The sequence below is a fragment of the Poeciliopsis prolifica genome, unplaced genomic scaffold, assembly GCF_027474105.1.
Source record: "Poeciliopsis prolifica strain line A6 unplaced genomic scaffold, Auburn_PproV2 SCAFFOLD018, whole genome shotgun sequence".
NCBI classification, from domain to species: Eukaryota; Metazoa; Chordata; class Actinopteri; order Cyprinodontiformes; family Poeciliidae; genus Poeciliopsis; species Poeciliopsis prolifica.
This window is the reverse complement of record NW_026562393.1, coordinates 9,263,758-9,283,282: the sequence shown is the minus strand read 5'-3', so window position 1 is coordinate 9,283,282 and position 19,525 is coordinate 9,263,758. Positions and strand designations below refer to the sequence as shown.

Here is a 19,525-nt window from a genome sequence, read left to right as displayed (position 1 = left end):
CTATCTATCTATCTATCTAAACGAGAAGACTTCGTGTTTTTATTACAATGAAATAAAAACGTCACCACTGTTGTAACACAGATCCAAACAAAGATTTATTAAACCACAGCTCATCCGACTAAACACATTTGTTCATTGTTGTTTCCGTCGTCTTCACACGCACACGCACACACAAAAACAAACAAACAAACAAACAAACAAACAAACGCGTAAACAATTTTACATTGTGCATATATCCACATTATGTACATATCCCGTTTACCATGACACATTTATCTTCAATTATCCACAGAAAAATAAAACGCATCTGGAAAATAATTCACAAAGTCGTTAATCTACGGAGGCCTTTCGATGTGCAAAACTAACTAGAAGATAATGTTCTATTTTTGTGCTGAAGGAGGGAGAGAATGTGCTGCTTACAGTTTGGTTGGTCCCACATATGAATTATTGTATTTATTCTTTTAATATAATACACACAAATTCAACAAGTTCTCTCACAAAAACTCCTGTAGACAAACGCCACATAGACTTTTATTTTTGACACGGTATGACGGGAAAAAGCAAGAAAGAAGGAAGGAAAGAAAGAAAGAAAGAAAGAAAGAAAGAAAGAAAGAAAGAAAGAAAGAAAGAAAGAAAGAAAGAAAGAAAGAAAGAAGGAAGGAAGGAGATAAAGATTAAAGAAACAAACAAAGCAAGACATAAAGAGAGAAAAAAAGAAAAAGAAAAACTAAAGAAAGAAACAAACAAAGAAGGAAATAGATGCTTTGGCGATCATCTCACACTATCATGATTTTCTTGATTGGGTGTTTTATATTGTACATACATAAAAGTTGAAATCACTAGTTTAGGACCTGTCCGCCTCATCCTCATAATAAAACTCCCCACTGCTGGGAATGTCTAGGTGTACTCTGGACCGGAGGACTGTTGCGCTCTGAAGGAATCGAACCCATTTTCGTCCACCGACAAGCAGTTCCCCGACGAACTGTAGCCTTTCTTTTTAGCCCTCACCTCCTCCAGCTTGATGGTGTCGTACAGCCCCTGCGGAGCCTCGTCTAACAGGTTATCCCTTTCCGAGTAGGACGGTTTCATTTGGCACACATTGCGCAACAGCAGCAGCGCCGGCGCGTAAAGCACGTTGACCAGACCCATGCCCAGATTTAGCTGGACGAAGCCAAGGTTGTGCACGATCTGGCCGGCCACTATCGGACCCATAGCGTAAGCGATCGAATACGAGATATCAGCGATGGCATAAACGCTGCCGTACACGGAAACGTGGCGCACATCGACCAGGAACGCGAGTGTCGGCAGCAGCGCTGTGTCCACCAGCGCAATGCCGAAACAGATGCCGCACAGCGGGGCGATGAGCTGCCCGAAAGTTTTGCATGCAGGGACCGTGCATGAGCTGGCCCCTATAATCACCATGCCTAAAGCCCCGTAAAACCACTGCAGGTGGGGGTTCTTCGCGGCCAGCTTAACAGTAATGTACACACCAAGGATGTGAGGGAAGAAGGCCGGCAGCCAGGTGAGTCCCATCTCCCACTGGGTGGAGTGCATGGTGGTCTCCATCCAGTTGGCGATAGTCGGCTCCAGGAAGGCCAGCGGGATGTTGGCCATGGTGAGCGCCCCGGCCACCACGGCGATGTAGGGGTCTACCATGAGTCTGTATATCGGGGTACCGACTGGCATGTTCTCCCGAGTCCTGTTGGAGAAGGGCTTGATGACAGTAAGCAGCAGAAAACCGTCAGCCAGGCAGACAGTGGCGAGAACGATGAAGGGAACCCTCTTTCCGGCGAACTCATACAGGACGCCCCCGAAGGGAGGCGCCACCAGGCTCCCGAACGAGATGAACGCCAGGGAGATGCCGAGCGCTCGGCTCCTCTCCGCTTCCACCGTGTACTTATCAGCGATCATCGCGAAGCCGGAAGTGTCGGCGAAAGCAGAGCCCAGACCCTGCAGGCTCCTGGCCACGAAGAGCGTCGCGTAGTTCTCCGCGAAGGCGAAAATGCATGTGGAGACGAACATCACGGTGAGCCCGATGAGGAGGGGAATGTCGTATCCGACTCGATCTATGAAAGTTCCTGAGAGTGGGTTGACCAGGAGCTGCAGGATGGCTTTAGAGGCGAAAAGGACTCCTATTTGGATGTCCAAATTGTCCTTGTTGCTTTTGTCTTGACTTGTGCTGTTGGCTGAGGAAGTATTGGGGTGCAGCACTAAGTGGACGTGCTCTGATTGCTCGCTCTCCAGGTCAGCAAGATAGTCTGGGATAATTGGCACAATGACCATGTAGAGCATATTGTCCAGAAGAAGAGCCACGCAAACAATCACTAATATGATCCGCTTCTGCTGGTGAGGGTCTCTCATCGCGGAGCCCAGCTGCTTGGTCCTCTCGCCCATCTCGGACAGTTTTACTGCGGCTGATTTGGCCAGTCCGAACGATCCTCCTTCTCCATCCATGATGTGATTCCCCCCTTTCTCTTATTAAAAAGTTAAGAGTCTTAGTATAAAAAAAAGGAGAAAAAAAAGAAAAGTATTTGTGCTTCCGATCTTTCAGAGTCTTGATGTGGTGGTCTCCGTCCTCGCCTCGCCTGTGCGTAAAGGGAGAGGCGCAGGGGAACTTGGCTGCCTCATCGGGGAGGAGATGGCTTTCTTCAGCTTCCTCCACTTGTTCTCATGCGATGCACTTTCATGATCTCCCGAGAAGTGACGTGGTTAAACAGATTCAACTTCTGCAACTTTGCAGAGGTTTCTTTTGAGCCACTTTTTTCCACATGGCAAAGTTTTCGATATAGAGATTAATTTTTGCTGCCTTCTACCCGCAGACACTGTGACGCTCAAAGCAGCTCATGTCTTCAATCACCTGTGGCACTTTTCTTCTCTCCGCTCTGAGACCACAAATGACTTGGTGGCCATTGGTGCGCATTAACCCGCAGGTTCTGCGCTATTTCAATGCTCTTTTCCTTCCACCTCTATCTCCTCCCGTTTTTTTCTCTCTCTTAAGGAGCTGTGACGCACCACCGGCTTCCCACCGAGTGGGTCCTTTCGCCACTTGCTTCCTTTATGGTAATTCTACAGTAACTTCAGCCAATAAGAGGAAGTGATGACCAGAAGATCAAAGACGGGGCAAAAAACAAACAAACAACAAAAAACAAACAGACTTTTTGCTGCTTGTTTCCGGCACACAAAAGTTATAAATTGTGAAATTAAATATCTTAATTTGAGATTTAAACTTGAGTTTCATAGGCATTATTTCTAACTTAAGTTGCGATTTTCATTCTCAAGTTCATCATTCTAAGATGTAAAATTATAATTTTGAGTTTCGAACGGATGCTTTTGACTCTCTAAATAACAGATTCCAGATTTAAAGCCAGAATTATTGACTGAATATCATGCATGTGTAAAATGCGGTGGCAAAATTACTAGACTGATTGTCATTAATTTAGAAATGCTCTATAAATATGTCATTAAGGAATAAATGGAAAGAAGAAAAGCATTGTAGAAGTAACAAACAAACAAACAAACCAAAAAAAGTAATTGGCCCTGGTCACTCAGTTGTTGCGGTCAGATTAGACCCAAACTGAAACTTTTATTGCCATGCAAAACACTATGTGTGGAAAGAAACTGCACTGCAGTATTTGTCACCAACCATTACACCAACCCTGGTGACAAATACTGGTGGCAGCATTGTGGTGTTTTTGCTTGAACATACCACAATATTGAAATCAATATTCCAAACCACAATATACAAATGAACATAGTTTAAATTTAAACTATGGTGGAGCTGTCCTGTGGCTCTGCAGCTCCACCAGACAACAAAATCAAGTCAACCACAGTCTATATATTCAAATAAAAGATTAATAACTCTGAAGAACAAATTAAGTTTTTGCCAGGTGAGGTGGGTACACGACAATGCTTGGTTAGCATCTTTTCTTTCTTCAACCCACATCATTTAGTCTGAGAAGACAATATTTGGGTTCTGGTGAATTAATGATACTCTCTAGATGTAACTCATTTCTTGGAACCAGGCGTCTCCAAAATAACACCCAATACACTGGTGGGAATGAAGTGGACCTCAAAGGTAGGATTGGAAATTCTGGCATGAAGTTCAGGGAGGTATTTATGTAGATAATACTACCACCTAGTGGTGATTATCAGCAGGTGCACACAGGAAAACGTGGACATCGCCTTTGACTATTGCCTTTACCTTTGTAAGGTGTTAAACTTTATTTATATAGCACCTTCCACAGGATAAAACCACGAGTTGCTTCACAGTTTCACAACCATAAAACACGGCAGAAAAACAAAACGTTAAGTAGAATAAAATAGTATACATCATACTTTTAACCAGCATAAAGCAAATAAAAGCCCATCTGAACAAAAGGGGCTTTGTCTGCTTTGTCTTAAAGAGTCAAGAAAGTTCAGAGAAGAAGGTAACTCATTTCAGCTGTTAAATGTTGTAATTTCCCTCGGTTTCACGTTTTGTTCAGAATCAAAAATTGTCTAAATCTTCCCAGAAGAGGGAAGCAAAGACTTGCTCATAGCAATAATGGCTTTCAGTTGGCAGCACACAGTGTGACTGCTGCCCCTGAGGCGTTAAAGCAAGAACGTTTCAGCAATGGAATTTCGATTTCTGCAACAATAGAGTCACCTTCCAAAAATGATGACATATAAGGCATTTATTTATTTATTTATTTTCAAAAGTTGTCATCCCCTTTTCACCAAAACATAATTTAGGCAGAAAAAGAAATCCCTGTAGGCAAAAAATGACCAAGGCCATTATTTTAGGAAGATGGGGTGGGATATTTGTGGAGCAATTTTGCTATTTGCTATTTTCAAGACATAAAAATAGCAAAAAGAATGTTGAATTTTGCTGATGATGCAGCCAATGCAGATAATGATTAAAATCAAAACTCTTCCTTTAACTGTACGTCTTATTTATCGTCTTGATTTCTCTATGAGACGTTGCAGTTCTTTTAAAACAGTAGATTATATTGTCCGCTGCTCTCAGTATTCAGTGGATTATCTGAAGTAGAAAAGGCATGAATACACCAACTGGAGGATTAGTACGCCACTGGAAATAACTGCCCAATTTTACTAATGACAGAGGCTTGGCACTGCAGTAGCCATTACATAAATACTTTTTTTTGTAAATGCATTTATATTAAAATCCTATACTGCAGCTATGCCTTGACTTTTTTTTCTTAATACATCTGTCAGATGAGAGGCTTTGAGGAGCTGTGACTGTATGGATAATCTCTGCCGACTCGTTATTTTAAATTGTCAGAATCAAATGGACGAGTGTCAGAATAATCCTCATGAGTTACTGTAATCTTAATGTGTTGACATTGTGAATAAGAAGTGTATTATGCAAAAAAGGAAAGATTCATCTTCCTCTATGCAAATGGAGTCTAATCCCCTAAAAGATATGTCATACAAAATCCTCATGATATATATGACATCTTTAAATTAATCTGTTGTGATTAGTTAAAATTGCACTTTCAGTCTATCTCTTAAGAACTGCAAAACCCCCAAACAGAATTACATAACACAAAACTGAGATTTAGACAATACTCTTTTAGTGATGTGTCTTTCTAGGCGGTGATATAATCCCATATGACCCATGCTGGACGTGGGAAAAGCGCCGGTTGCATGAATGCTCAGTTGGGTATCGCTTAATCTGCGATGACCACCGCATCGTTTTCAGATTGGGAAGCTTCTTTCAAACACATTCAGCTGGAAAATAACTAGAAACCGTTTGGTAGGAAAAACCACAACAAGAAACTGGGTATGTGAAATCAATGAAGGAAATAAATTAATGAAAAATCTGAGAAATGATGTGACTGAGTTAGATGAGATTACAGAGCAGCAGATTACAGGTTTGGACTCATGTTTCTGGTGTGTGGAGGGGGTCGATGCTGTGGCGAATGTATTGAGTGCAGTTAAACACTCTGTTGGCCAAACCAGCCAGGAAGTCTCTGGGAGAAAGGAAACTGCCCACAGGTAGCACCGTGAAGCCAGAACACTCTGAATCACACAGGAAGTGATGTCACTGCACCTCCTGACGATGGAATAACAATACTGTTCTGTCTCATTTGCTTAAAGCTTTCTGTTATGATAAAGTTCACAAACTCTAATCACTGAAGTTGTGCTGCTGACTTTTTGAACTATTTTTTTTCTCCTACTGCTCTCCCTTCATGCATTATCAGCTGTTTCTGCTGTTAAAGTTTTAGAACAATATTTTGAAGTGCCATCATAATAAGTGACTATAATCACTATTATTACATAACTGTATGACTTTGTGTATCATAGCAATAAAATCCATACAAACAGATATAATGTGCTTGAAAAATATACCATTTAATACGCTTCTTTGAGACACCAGTAACATAAAGAATAGTGATCGGTGTTACCTTACTGTCAGCTTTAGTATCGTGCCGTCTATAAATCCAAATTCTTATTCTGATAAGGAATTTATCCTTATCAGACTTTTCAGAGTCAATGACATGAATGAAATGTTTTTGAAAAAAAAAAATCAAAAATGGCTCTAGGGGGATCAAAGGTAAAAGGGGCAGGGGCTCAAGCCCCCTCCACCCCCCACTCTACACGTGCCTGGTGCACAAGGTTCAAAGGATTTATGGTGAAAAAAAGTAATGTTTTTCTAATCAGTTTATAATCTTATGTAAAGATTATAAACTGGTTAAATAATGCAGCATTGAACAAAATGATGGTGATTTTAGAGGTAAAATAAGCAATTAACCCCCTCATCCTAAAGTCAGATGTCCCATTAAAGTTCTCATGAAAATTTAAGATTGTGTTTGAACTACAACACAGCAAGGTGTTGCAGGATGTTGCAAAACCAGAAGTTTCACACTCCCATGAATCCTTGCTTTGAAGATCCTGGGATCATTTGTTGACATGTCACAAACACACCAAAACTTGCTTCTAACACACATTGAACCCTTTGACCTACTAGAAAAGCAAAAACAACTTCTTATTACACATTAATGATATCTCAAAGTTCCAGTACATCAGTGGTATTATGACCTTTAAATTGTAAAAAACATCTTGTCATTGTGATGTGAATATTTCTCTATAGTGTCTCATATTTGACCACATGCTGCTGATTTAGACATTTAACAATGTACTTTAAATAATTCCAGAATAGTTAAGTCTAATTAGTAATAAATGTATAAATATATCTGTATTTCTTAGAATAATTATGTGTTGGAAACCTTGATTGCACAAACTCAAGCTACAAAAGTATTTTTTTGCCTGAAATGAAAGTTTGGTTGCCTCCTTGAAATCTGTTGATTTTAAACAATGCATTTGAAATAAAAAGGCAAAATCCATGTTTTCTTCTCAGCTGTGTGAAGTGACATGTCCACACCTCACCCAAAGGTCTCATCTGATTACTTGATGAGCCTCACGACTTCTCCATCCTGGATACTCCAAGCTGCCAGCAGCTGATTTGTGTGCGCTGGTTTACAGAACAGAAGAAACAGATTTTAAAAGAACATGAAGTGCAAGAAGTTTTTGTCCAACCCAATTAAGACCAAGTCCAATTAACTTGGTACAGTGTGGTTTTAATCAAGTTTTTTTTTTTTTTTTTATCATTATTTGCATCTTGCAGTACTGTTTTAATCCAATTTTGTGTAAAGATCCAGAAAATGTTTGTTTTCTTTACTTAAACATGTTCAACATCATCAAGAAAAATATGTGGTCGTCAAAATTTTTTCAAATAAAATTTGTGGTATCCATTTGTGTCGAGCCTCCTTGTATCAAGGTTTTGCTGTGTCCAGTGTTTCTGGATCTCTCTCTTACTGCTGTTCCATCTGCCAGGCTGATTGGATTTGTCTGCCAGCTTTGCATATCTGGACAAATTAATATTGTAAAATTTTTCTCCCACCTTCTGAGATTATTACGCTCCTCTTTGTGTTGGGTCTATTGAATGAAATCCAATTAAAATGCACTTAAGTTAAAAGCTTTAAGGTGATAAAATGTTAATGTGATCCCTAATGCTAATGAAGCGACATTCATTGACAATCGTATTTTGGTGTGTATCAGTCTGTATTCCTACTCTACTGAAACACTGAAGCCCAATTTGAAGCAGAATGTGTTGGTAGCTTAACAAGCTTTAATCTGTTTGCACAAGTAGCTTTACTTTTCTCCTGTGAGTGTGTGGCCACTTTTCCTATCCAAGGCTTTGACCAAATTAGATCACGACTCCTCACACCCTCTAATTTCTGATCAGACGTTAGCCTATTGAACTGCTTTTACCAGGAATTGGATTCTTCAGGCTTCTGGGAAATCCTTCAACAACCCAGGCAAATGAGCTGGCACCTGCAGTTTAAGGAAGAATATTTTTTCTTCAAGTATGTGTTACATCATGAGTGGCTTGTTTGTGTTTATCCAATGCGGAGAAGTCTGTAAGCAGTTTTTCTGAGTCAGCGTCTCATTAGGGCAGTCATTATCTAACAAGTTCAGTCTGATTTGTTCAAAGAAAAAGCTTTGCAGAAGTTCCTTAAGTGAAAAATATCAATCATGCTTCTAAATGTTTAATAGGTACAACCTGCTAGGTACAAAGTTGGTAAATATCTTCCCGAGTGCTTCTCGGGAAGATAGAAATCTTACTTCTGCATTTGATAAAAAAACAAAAAACAAACAAATGCAGAAGTAAGGTAGCAAATGCATGAATTGTTGAAATGATGAAGAACTGTCAACATGTACAGAAATAAGGAACCACCTTGCACTTCGATGTATGAAATTTGTTATATAAGATTTTGACTTCATGTTGATTTTTGAGGCTTTGGACCCGAAACACAACAGACCACATCTCACCAAGCTCAAAATCCATTGGTGCTGCTGGTTTAGTAGTGCAGCCATGAAAGGATCACCAATAAACTAATTATTAAATGCAATAAACTAATTGCATTTGTGCAATTAGTTTATTGGTTTGTATTTAACCAAGTCAGCTAAACACTTATGTGTCTGTGAAAGTGTTACCTTAAGTGTTACAATAAATATAAAACATTACTGTTAACAGCAATGACTGTCGGCCAATTCCTGCTACTGTCATTGAGTATACACTGTGTTCCAAATTATTATGCAAATTGGATTTAAATGTCACAAACATTAAATTACATTTTTTGTTGTGCTATTAAATTTATAGATGGTATTATGAGTCAAGGCTCTTTGAATCACTATAATTAATTTCAGATTAGTTTGTCTGGTCAGCTCAATTAAAGGAACTATACCTAAGAAGGATGTTCCACATTATTAAGCAGGCCACAGGTTTCAAGCAATACAGGAAAAAGAAAGGATCTCTGCTGCTGAAAATCATCAGATAGTGTAGTGCCGTATGACAAGATATGAACATATTAGATATTTAACGAAAACTGAAGCGTTATCATTGTACTGTGAAGAGATTTGTGGCTGATTCAGAACAAATATGGGTTTGTACAGATAAAGGCATAATGAGAAATGTTTCTGTTAGACAAATTTATGGGATTAAAAGAGCAGCTGTTAAAGCAGAAACTTTCCACAAACTCACAAGTTCAATGGATGCAAGAATTGTGCAGGTGATATCAAAGAAGAGGTCCCATGTTAACATGTAACTCGCTCTGTTTAGATGTTTTCGTTTGAAATAGCTTTTGATTTTAGTACATGTGACCACTTAATGCTGCACATTCAAAGAATGACCGTTTGCAGTTCTTTATAATCCATAAAATGTTTAGAAAATCTGCTGTTTGAGTTTTTTTATTTTTGAAAAAAAAATACAGTTCTCATTGGGAGCTTTGTTTAGTAAAATTTGATCATGCAATCAAGCAGGCCGTGCAATGACTAAAGAGCGGACATAAAGTGACTTCAGACTTTCTTTCTTCAAATTTTAATCACATTTATGACGTAATTGATTGCACATGCAAGACAGATTTAAAAGTAGATTAAATAAAAGCCAGTGTGACCTTTTCACCACCTTTGTGACAGAGTGCAGACACCCTGCAGTATTCTAGTCATTAATAACTCCAATGGGAATGAGATTCAGGAAGAAGAGCATAACCAAAAAAGGGTAGCTTAATTGTCAGACTGAGATTTTTACATATGCTTACCCTGAGTATGTTAACAATAGTTCATGACTTGAAAATTATACTGACCATCATTTGCATCGACCATTTAGGAAAAGCTGAGAAAATATCACTTGCATAATTATTTGGAACACGGTGTACTCTAAAGCGTAGCTCCACATTTATGTCCTACATGATGCCAGACTATAACTTTAAATCCCAAATAAATACATCAAAAAGCTGTAACATTAACTCTGAAAAAAAGAACGTCAGTTAACTGTTGACACTTTCCTTGATGTTGCACTTTAAAGGCTGCATTAATGCTATTCATCAGACAACTTGTCCTCCAAAAGACTGAACCACTGACTGAGAGGATTTTATCTGCCGACAGCCAGCCTGAAGGTCAGAATGCTGGGGTTAGTGTAACTAAGACTTGCAGGTTATTTATGGAGAGTATATTTAACTGCTGACAGACAATGACCTAGGACATCAATGACCAATGAATGTCATGGATGTAAAAAAACAAAACAAAAAACAACTGTAACTAAAGTTAAATCCCTTGGTATTGTAATCTTCAAAGAACTTAGCTTGATTTTCATTTTAGTTGTTACAGGTCATTATTCCCCCCATTAGTTGCTTTTGACCACCTCAGCTTCTATTGAGTAGAAAGACTCTATTTGCACAGTTTAAAGTCTGTTTAAAAAAAAATCTTTCTCTTAATCTAGAGTAAAATAACCTCTACAACATGTACGTAATTATTCCTTCATAAATACGCAATAATAATCAGACTCTACGTATAAAAAACTTCAAGTGAAGTAAAATTGTATAAGACAGTCTTAACACAGTAACTGCTTCCTGTCATTAAAGAGATGTTGCATAACCAGCTTTAAAACAAAGTACACAGCAAGACAAACAGCAGCAGCAGCATTCATTTACTGAGCAGAATGTTAATGAGAACATTTGAAGTTGTTTGGTGAAGAAAAGAGTTTAAGTTTCACAAATCCATCATGAGACAAACAGAAAGACTTTCCAGAGGTTTCACTACTGTCTAAGAACAAGTGTGCAGCCATCACAATGGCTTTACATCTCAGCATGTTAGTATAAGGGGCCTATCATAAGAGCCAATTACAGTTTTATATGATTTGAGAAACATGTTAATTTGTTTTATTTATTTGGACTTCTTAACGTCTGGCTCAACAATCTTCTGTCCAGTGAGGAAGTTCCAGACGCCTCCTCTGTAGAACTCATTTCCAAATGAGTAGAGAAGAGAGTTGAAGATGGGATTCGTTTTTGCAACAACTGGAAGCAACTGCAAAAATGACGACAATTTTGTGAGTATTTAGAGGGACAAAAAGTCATTACTGATACACAGGACTCTTAGTCTTGAAATTTTTTAGAATTGTCTATGATTATTCTCAAGATCCAGCAGGGAAAAAGTAAATGGAGTGTGAAAAATATTTAGAGTCTCTAGACTTCCTTTCTTATTTTGTTATAAAATAAACAGCAAACAATAAAGTAAGTTTAAGATAAAAATCTTAAAGGGCTGGATACAGAAACAGCATACTTTCATATAAGAGCTTACCATTCGCAGTTTTGGAGAGACAAGTTTCACGTTCTCAAAGCAGGCATAGATGCACATGAGGACATAAGGGCCCCAACATGACAGCAATACTCTCAAAGGCAAACTGGTGTTAAACTGAAAAATAAGTGGACAGTATTACATGCTGTTTAATTCAGTGTGATGTGATCACAGTAAAGATAGAAGCAGAGAATAGCTTGTCATGTTTAAGGAGTACATGGTTGGATTGGAGGGTTGTGGAAATTTGTGAAACAGAAATTATACACAAAAAAATCTGCCAAGATTCTTTCATATGACGTCTTATATACATATAAAAAAATAGCCATAAATAGTACTTCTATAAAGTCTTTTGAAGGCATGCTGAAGTAACATTAGCCATCATTCTTTATGTCAGAGCCAAATTTCTGTTTAATGCATGATTGAAGCGTATAGTTAACAGCTGTCGAGTTAAATGCAAGCACATAAAAAGTTCAGCTAGCCAAATGTAGCTTCCCTGTGTATCACTGGATAAAACCCAGTGATACCTGCAACTCTTATAGTATTCAAAAAAAGAAAAAATAAGAATTACAACAAAAAAATGGGTCATCAGTCTTTGTTCCAAATAACGTTGAGATCATTTTACAAATATACCCTGTTAGGATTTCCTTTCAAGGCTTACATACTCCTTTTAGATGCTGAATTTTGTGATTTCTTCTTAAATCAACAACTATAAATATACAGTATATAATCCAATTGATTGGCGACCTGTACAGTCTTTCGCCTGCAATAGCAGCCAGCACCCCTCCAAACCCAATTAGGGACAAGGGTTTTAAAAAATGGATGGATGGATAATCATATTGGAAACCATTGAATCTCTTTTCGCGCGTTAATTGTTCCTTCTTCCACCTATATTCGTCTCTGCCAGAATGCAAAGCGTCACCTGGGGACATTTCAGCATATTTACCTTGTGATGATGAATCTTCTTGAAGTGTTTGTAGATGGAATCATAACAAGAAAACATGGTGACAGCTGGGAAAGTCAGGTAGAGCACCGTTAACGTAAGCATGTAGGTAATGTAGTCCCTGTCAGAATGAAAAAAAGGTTTATGGCTAAAAATAAAGGGAATTCTTAAAGAATAATTCATTCTGTCGACCGGAGCGTTAGTCTCAGTATATTCTGTAATTTTACATTAACTCTACCTGTCTCCTCTAGTGTAGTCAAGCGTGCAGCATGTCCTCATTGGCTCAAAGTCATAGACCCCCCATCCCATGAGTGGAACGGCGGCCCAGAAGATGGAAAGAATCCAGATGATGCAGCTCATCGTCACCGTCGTGCTCCAGAAGAGCTTCTGTCCTGCACAGCAGTCAGAGTCGATGCAAGCAAGATGTTTGATGGGAACACAAATTGAATTAAAACATTTTATTGTCTTATTTTTCTTACTGCAGTGAAGATAAATCATTACTTTAGTCAAGTTAAACGCAAGAACATAATTTTTTGCCATTTAGCTTTACAAATTAAATAAATGTATCTGTGGATTACACATGAATTCTTAATTGATGCCTTAAGGGTGAAATAATCTAACAAATATGTATATACAGCATACATCTGACGTCCTAATCTTTAGGTTTGTTCTGTGACCTGTACTATAAAGCAGGATTAGTGGCTTAGTGAGATAACTCCAGGATCAATCTGGCACGAAACTGGTTCAGTAAGGAATGTACGTAAACTTTATTTATACAGCACCCTTTTATAGCTCAAGAACCACAATCACTTCACAATCAATCACTACAGCAACACATGCTGGAAATATTCTGGAATAATGTCCCCTCTATTAACCATTTTTATAGATAAAAAAAAAAAGACATTACTGGAAAAAAGGTATTACTGAACAGAAAGTGAATGTTTTCTCTCATATGTGTCTGAGAAAGAAACTGTGAAGATTGAGATTTAAAAAAAAAAAACATCCCTTATTTGAGTTTGTGACTGAAGGATAATATTTCTAAAAACACATTTATTTTTAATAAAGTCAATAACTATGGAGAACTTTTCTCTGATCATGTGTGAAAAACATGTAGCTCAGGAGAGCAAAACGCATCTCCATTTGATAAGGAGGTGGAATTAAAAGTACAGCATACATACATACATTATAAAGGATATCAAGTCTGAGACTGAATTATTTATACATACATGCAGTACAGCTTTAAAGTACCTTACACGTTTCTCTTATGCTGATAAATTTATGCTTGTTTGTTGTCATTTCTTCACTAATTAAATCATCAAAATAAATAGGCTTAATTATTCATTCTATTAGCAAATAGCTCCACTAATCATTCTGTTTCAATCGAAGTGTCAATACTGTGTTTATTAAAACAATTTCTCATAAATATATGAATCTCATCCGTGTCCCTTTTCAGTTATGAGATAAGATAGATTTTTTTAATAAACATTATTTGCACCTTAAGACAGATTTTTATAGACTTGACAATGATGAAATGTTCAGTAAAACAGTCAGGAATTTTCATATATAAATTTAATTTGGCAGAGATTTTATTATTTCCGCAAAGACTGCAGAAACCAGGAAAACTAAAGTAATCAAATGTGAATGTGGATCCAAATTAAAATTGACAATCTCATTAAAACACATTTTATTTATGTCCACAGCTTTATGTTTGGTATTTTGAGTACATTTGTATACATATTCACCTTATAAAATGTGGGTAGAGTTCAACAGTAGAATGATCATACTTGCACCAAACTTTAAATATCGTGAATTCCTTCAGAGACTCCTACCTAGAAAATTGTGATCATTCTTTGGCAAAATATTAAGAACTGGAATTGGATTTGTACTTGTATACCCAAACGTAAAGGTGTGAACGACCGGGGTTAAAACTGTAAAACACACCTTTAGCAGAGACAGCAATGATGATCAGGTAACCTTTTAATCTCAGGTTAAAGGTGAAAAAGCCAGGGTTTCAAGGAAAACTGCATTCCCTACCAAATGGGGAAGGGAATCCAACTTGAAATGGTCTTCTTGTACTTTAATGGAATTTTTTCCCACTTACTGGTGCAGTACTGGTGATATCTGTCCCACGCGATCGCAGCCATGAAACTGATAGAAGCCAGGACTGATATCATCCCCTGGAAAGCGTGATAATTACAACCATCTTGACCAAACGGCCAGTACCTATGAAGTATGAGGAAACATGAGTCGCACTTCCTTTAACTGTATAATTTTGCTACACAGGACAGAGCAAGGATTTCTTAACAGATTAAACATCGGTTCAAATCTCCCTCACTGGTGATCCACAAAACAAAGGCGTCACATGCATCATAAAACTATTGGATTTACTTAAAATGAATTAAATGGTATGACTGTAATCTTTATTTCTTTTAATAAATATCTAAATACAATGCACTGTTGCAAGAAGACAATGTAAAAGTTGGGCGTGTACGAGAAAAGAAAACTCCTTGCTGGGAAAAAAAAAGTATTTAATTTGACATTGAATTATAGCGAGGTGCTGCAGTGAAATTAAGATTATGAAACATTCTGACCAAACTTTGGGAGATTGTTTTGTTTTATCCACCTTATTGAAGTGTTGAGGTTTGCTATGCAGTTTCTAAAACCGTAAAGATTTGCTTGAGTCCAAGCAAAGTGGATTATAGACTGGATTATAAAACTCAGAAGCTGACTTGTTGTGCACAGAATAAGCTGCTGTATTCAAATATTAGCTGAGTCTGTAAAGAACCAAAGTACCCTTACTTTTGAAGAAAAGTCTTAAGAATGTAAGTTTTCCACATGGGTTGTTACCTGAGATAGCTGGCATAAGCAGCTGTGAGACCATTAACATTCAGACTGATGTCAGCCAAGGCCAGGTTGAACACAAAGAAGTTACTAGGAGTTCGCATCTGCTTCACTCGGAGGAAGGCCAGGATGCTGACGGCGTTGAGGAAGAATCCCAGCACCCCTGCAGGAGAAAACAAGTCACAGAGTCCCCTTTAAAACACATCATCAATCTTCCGCTGTTCCTCCTGCGACCCGACCCCGGATAAGCGGAAGAAAATGGATGGATGGACGTCCATCCATTATCATCAGAATTTTTTCATAAATTTTATGAGATGATTAAGAGAAAGAAAATCATGTAATTGTGGTCAATCACAAAGGACAGACATCATCTTGATACTGGAACTTGGAAAGAAATCTTTTCAGGTTTCTGCTCCATTTTCTTGGAACCTACACCAGAAATATGTGCACCTAAAGGTTCTGTTGTCAATGTTTTTACGACTGTTCCTGCTGGTTTTGAGAAGGAATAATCTTTCTGTAAATGTTTAAGCTGAAGAATCTTTTATTTATTTTGTTTTTCTGTTTTGCTCTTGATCCTCTGTAAATCATGCTGTTGACAGTTTTAGGTAATGTTGGAAAAGAGAATTTTAATCAATGGGATTTTCCTAGTGAAATAAAGGTTAATGGTAATGATCATCTCTCTACAATATTGTAGTTTTTACAAGCACACCAGATTTTATCAACAACTGTTTATATTTTCAAGAGCCTGATACAACAATGGTCACTGTGCCATTGTTGTATCATTTTATCACGTTTTAAAACCTTTCTTGTGGAAACAGCTTTAACCAAGGAATAGTCTCATTAACAATAATATTTAGTTGATTATATATACACAGTGGATCAAGGAGGTAAGGAGTTCATCTTGTAACTGATGGGTTGCTAGTTTGAACCCTCACTCTGTTGTCAATGTTTTTACGACGGTTCCTCAGTCATTGTGTCCACGGACAACCCACTTCACTCACCTTGCCTGCTGATGGTGCTGAGAGGGTTTGGTAATGTTGGTTTATGGCTGACTACAATAATAATTACCACCAGCATGTGAACGAGTGTGGTTGTTCACAGTGAATGTAGAGTAAAGCTCTTTGGAGTCTTCTAGACTAGATAAAGCACAATAATAGTGCAGCCCATTCTTGTTTCAACAGTTTGTAAGGGAGAATAAAGGCAAACATTTTCTCTTGGCTAAGTGAAATATAACAAATTCCACAAGGTATCGAAACTCTGGTTGACTATCACCGTATGAAGACTCTTTCCTTGCTAGCTCTAGCTTTCATACTCAGAAGCACAGCGACGCTTTAAAAACAAAAACATGAGATAATAAAATAAAATAAAATAAAGTCTATCAAGAAGTATTTCCTAAATGGTTCAGAGAATTGATCAAACATAGGATTTGGCTGTGATAGATGTTTATTTTCTCCACATGCTTTGCTTGTTGTTCCTGCAAAGTATTCTTTTCCTCTACAAACCAAACATTTTTAGTGTGAATCAGGGACTATAGTGGTGTCACCCAATAATCAAAATAAGAATATGAAATGGATATGAATGTGTATTAAAACAGTTTAATGGTATTTCTCAATGCTGCGACTGCTTGAATGGGTAGGGTATTGCATTAAAAATGTTCAATAATGCAATATGAAAGTGTTTAGGCGTTCATTTTTAACCCCGCAACCATTTCAACATTTGCCTCAAAGTGCATTTCCCTAACTTTTCCTTTTTTTTATTATTTGAGTTTATGGTTAAAACAGTGAGAGTGCTTAGTTTTAATGCATTCAATAAATATGATAAATAAAGAGAAATAGATTTTTCAATCTTCATGGGACATGTGACATGAACAACTGATTGAGAATAAGGAAGAAAGCAGAAGCAAAATTTGGTAAGTCAAGAAAACCGAAAAAGGCTTAAATGGTCAAAACAACAAGCATTAAAATAAAACCTTATGTCATACATATAAACAATTTACAATTTTACTTGTTAGAATTGATGTCAATTGACGTGTAAACCATTGTTACTGTGCAACAGGATTAATTTCAGCATTTAAAACTTGAAACATAAACATTGCATTCTTTTTCAGTTGTAGCAATTCAATTTATAGTTTCAATTGTGAAACTATAAGTTGCAGCCAGCTTTTGATGGCATCAGAACCTTGCAGGGATGAGCCTACACATCAAATCAGTTGATATTTTATAAAGTACTTGAAAACATTTGAGGACATAAAAAAATGTACAATCAAGCAAGCTTTAACTTTGTTAATCTGTACAAGTTTGGGATTTATAAGAAATGCATTTGTGGAAAAAGGAACATTCTCTGAAGCATAAGAACTGTGAACCTCTACAACTGACCCACATAACTTAAACTTGTTTTACTATCTTCTTTTTAAAAATGAAGTTTATTTATGGTAAGCTGGATCAAGACATCAGACTTCCTGATGACACAAAACGGCGCCTCTCAACCACTGCACTTGAAATGCTTCACCTTTGTGTGTGTGTTTTTTTTATGTGTCTGTCTCTTTAAATCTCGCGCAAACATCCCATCCTGCGCTGCAAACTTACCCCCAACAAGAAGCGCAGAGCCGAAAGCAAACATGTCAAAGTCCGAGAATCCCTCCGGTAGCGTGTAAGTTCCCATGTTTGGATGTAAACTCAGTAAACTCAGCTGCAAACTCAGTTGTTTTCCGTCAAACAGCAACAATCAAACCACCAGTTGCCTCCAAGATGTCGTCTTTTTTTATAAAGGCTCTTTCACGTGAAAAAGCATAAAGACACTAATCTGGGTTAAACTCTCCCCCCGGCCACTTTTGCAATCCTCGGAGGAATGTCCTAACGAGCAAACTCTCAGCAAACTTTTACCGATCGCATGAAAAAAGGAAAGAAACCAATCTGAGGGTCTTTTCTGAATAAATATTTGATCTGAAGGCGGACGAGCGTCAGACGGGAAGAATCTTTTGCTGGTGGACAGAAACTTTTTCTGTACCCACTGTAACTTTGAGCGTGATAAGGGAACAATGGGAGCATGGGAAATGTTGTCTTTCTGTAGCGATTTGGACTCAGACTCACAGTCTGTGATCTTAATTCAACTGGCTTCATGGGAATTATGAGCATTTTTAAATACTTTATGCAAATCACAAAAAATGGCAGAGAAATTGGTGGGATCTAAATACAATACAGCACTATAGATAAAATACGTTTTAATTGTTTTTTTCTTATTATTATTTTAGATCATGTTTGACCTCTTTTATTGTGTTGTTGCAAAGATTCCTGTTCATCTTTTGAGCTCTAAGGTTTAATTTTTTTGGTAGGATCTTATTTGTGCTCTTCAGAATCCAAAGCAGTTTCTCACGTTTGTCTTCTTGTAATCTCCTGTTAAGTTGGCAGCAGCTGTGGGTGTTAATTAGAACAGGAACCGCTTAAAAGGTGTTCCTGATCATGGGCAAAAAAAAAAAAAAAAAAAAAAAAAAAAAAAAGAAGCCAATGAGTGTCTAATATAAGAGAATATAAATACTCTGACATATTTATTTAATTGCACTGGTGCAGTTGTAACGTTGGCTGTGTGTAGGAAAAGTGTAATTCACCTTGCAAACTATTAATGAATGTGAAACGTTTCACAATTTTTATGTTGTATCAAAAACAAAGTTGTGCATTGTTTTGAAGAAGAAAAACAACATGGTTTTAAAATCTTTCAAACACAAAATCTGAAATGTGTATCTTTACTCCTCTTTCACATAATTACATCTGCAAAATCTTTTGAGATGTGTCTCTACAAGCTTTAGAGAGAAGACGCTTTGCTTATTCTTCTTAGTAAAACACCTAACTCGACTTATTGTGAAAATTAGTTTTTAAGAACTGACACAGACTTCCTGGATTTGGATCTGTACTTTGACTAGGCCAGGGATCGGCAACCCAAAATGTTGAAAGAGCCAACTCCAAATCTGCCTGGAGCCTCAAAAAATTAAAAGCCTTATATAAGGCTTATAATGAAGGAAATAAAGGCTTCAAGTGTTTTTATTAGCCTATCATCAAAATGACTAAGTGTAGACATAATTAGCATTAATGATTAAACATTAATTTTCCCTGC

General features: G+C 37.5%; 2 protein-coding genes across 2 annotated transcripts; both read right to left on the bottom strand.

Annotated features, from left to right (window-relative positions):
• Positions 1–68: 68 nt before the first annotated feature.
• On the bottom strand, positions 69–2,981 carry slc18a3b (solute carrier family 18 member 3b). The gene has a single exon (XM_055042468.1). It carries the CDS (start codon positions 2,452–2,454, stop codon positions 898–900), a length of 1,557 nt encoding a protein of 518 aa, XP_054898443.1. The 5' UTR covers positions 2,455–2,981; the 3' UTR covers positions 69–897.
• A 5,537-nt stretch (positions 2,982–8,518) lies between these two features.
• On the bottom strand, positions 8,519–18,430 carry rgrb (retinal G protein coupled receptor b). Its single transcript, XM_055043200.1, has 7 exons — positions 18,004–18,430; positions 15,425–15,581; positions 14,679–14,800; positions 12,816–12,969; positions 12,581–12,698; positions 11,641–11,754; positions 8,519–11,367 (listed from the first exon to the last, which is right to left on the bottom strand). Exons 1-7 carry the CDS (start codon positions 18,077–18,079, stop codon positions 11,227–11,229), a joined length of 882 nt encoding a protein of 293 aa, XP_054899175.1. The 5' UTR covers positions 18,080–18,430; the 3' UTR covers positions 8,519–11,226.
• Between the last annotated feature and the right edge of the window lie 1,095 nt (positions 18,431–19,525).

Bases quoted from the DNA above. Each gene is read 5' to 3' on its own strand.
- slc18a3b (XM_055042468.1), bottom strand. From the start codon at position 2,454: ATGGATGGAGAAGGAGGATCGTTCGGACTGGCCAAATCAGCCGCAGTA.
- rgrb (XM_055043200.1), bottom strand. From the start codon at position 18,079: ATGGGAACTTACACGCTACCGGAGGGATTCTCGGACTTTGACATGTTT. The intron at 15,582-18,003 runs GTAAGTTTGCAG...TTTCTCCTGCAG, and splicing joins CTCTGCGCTTCTTGTTGGGG to GGGTGCTGGGATTCTTCCTC. The intron at 11,368-11,640 runs GTAAGCTCTTAT...TCATTTTTGCAG, and splicing joins TCTCTCCAAAACTGCGAATG to TTGCTTCCAGTTGTTGCAAA.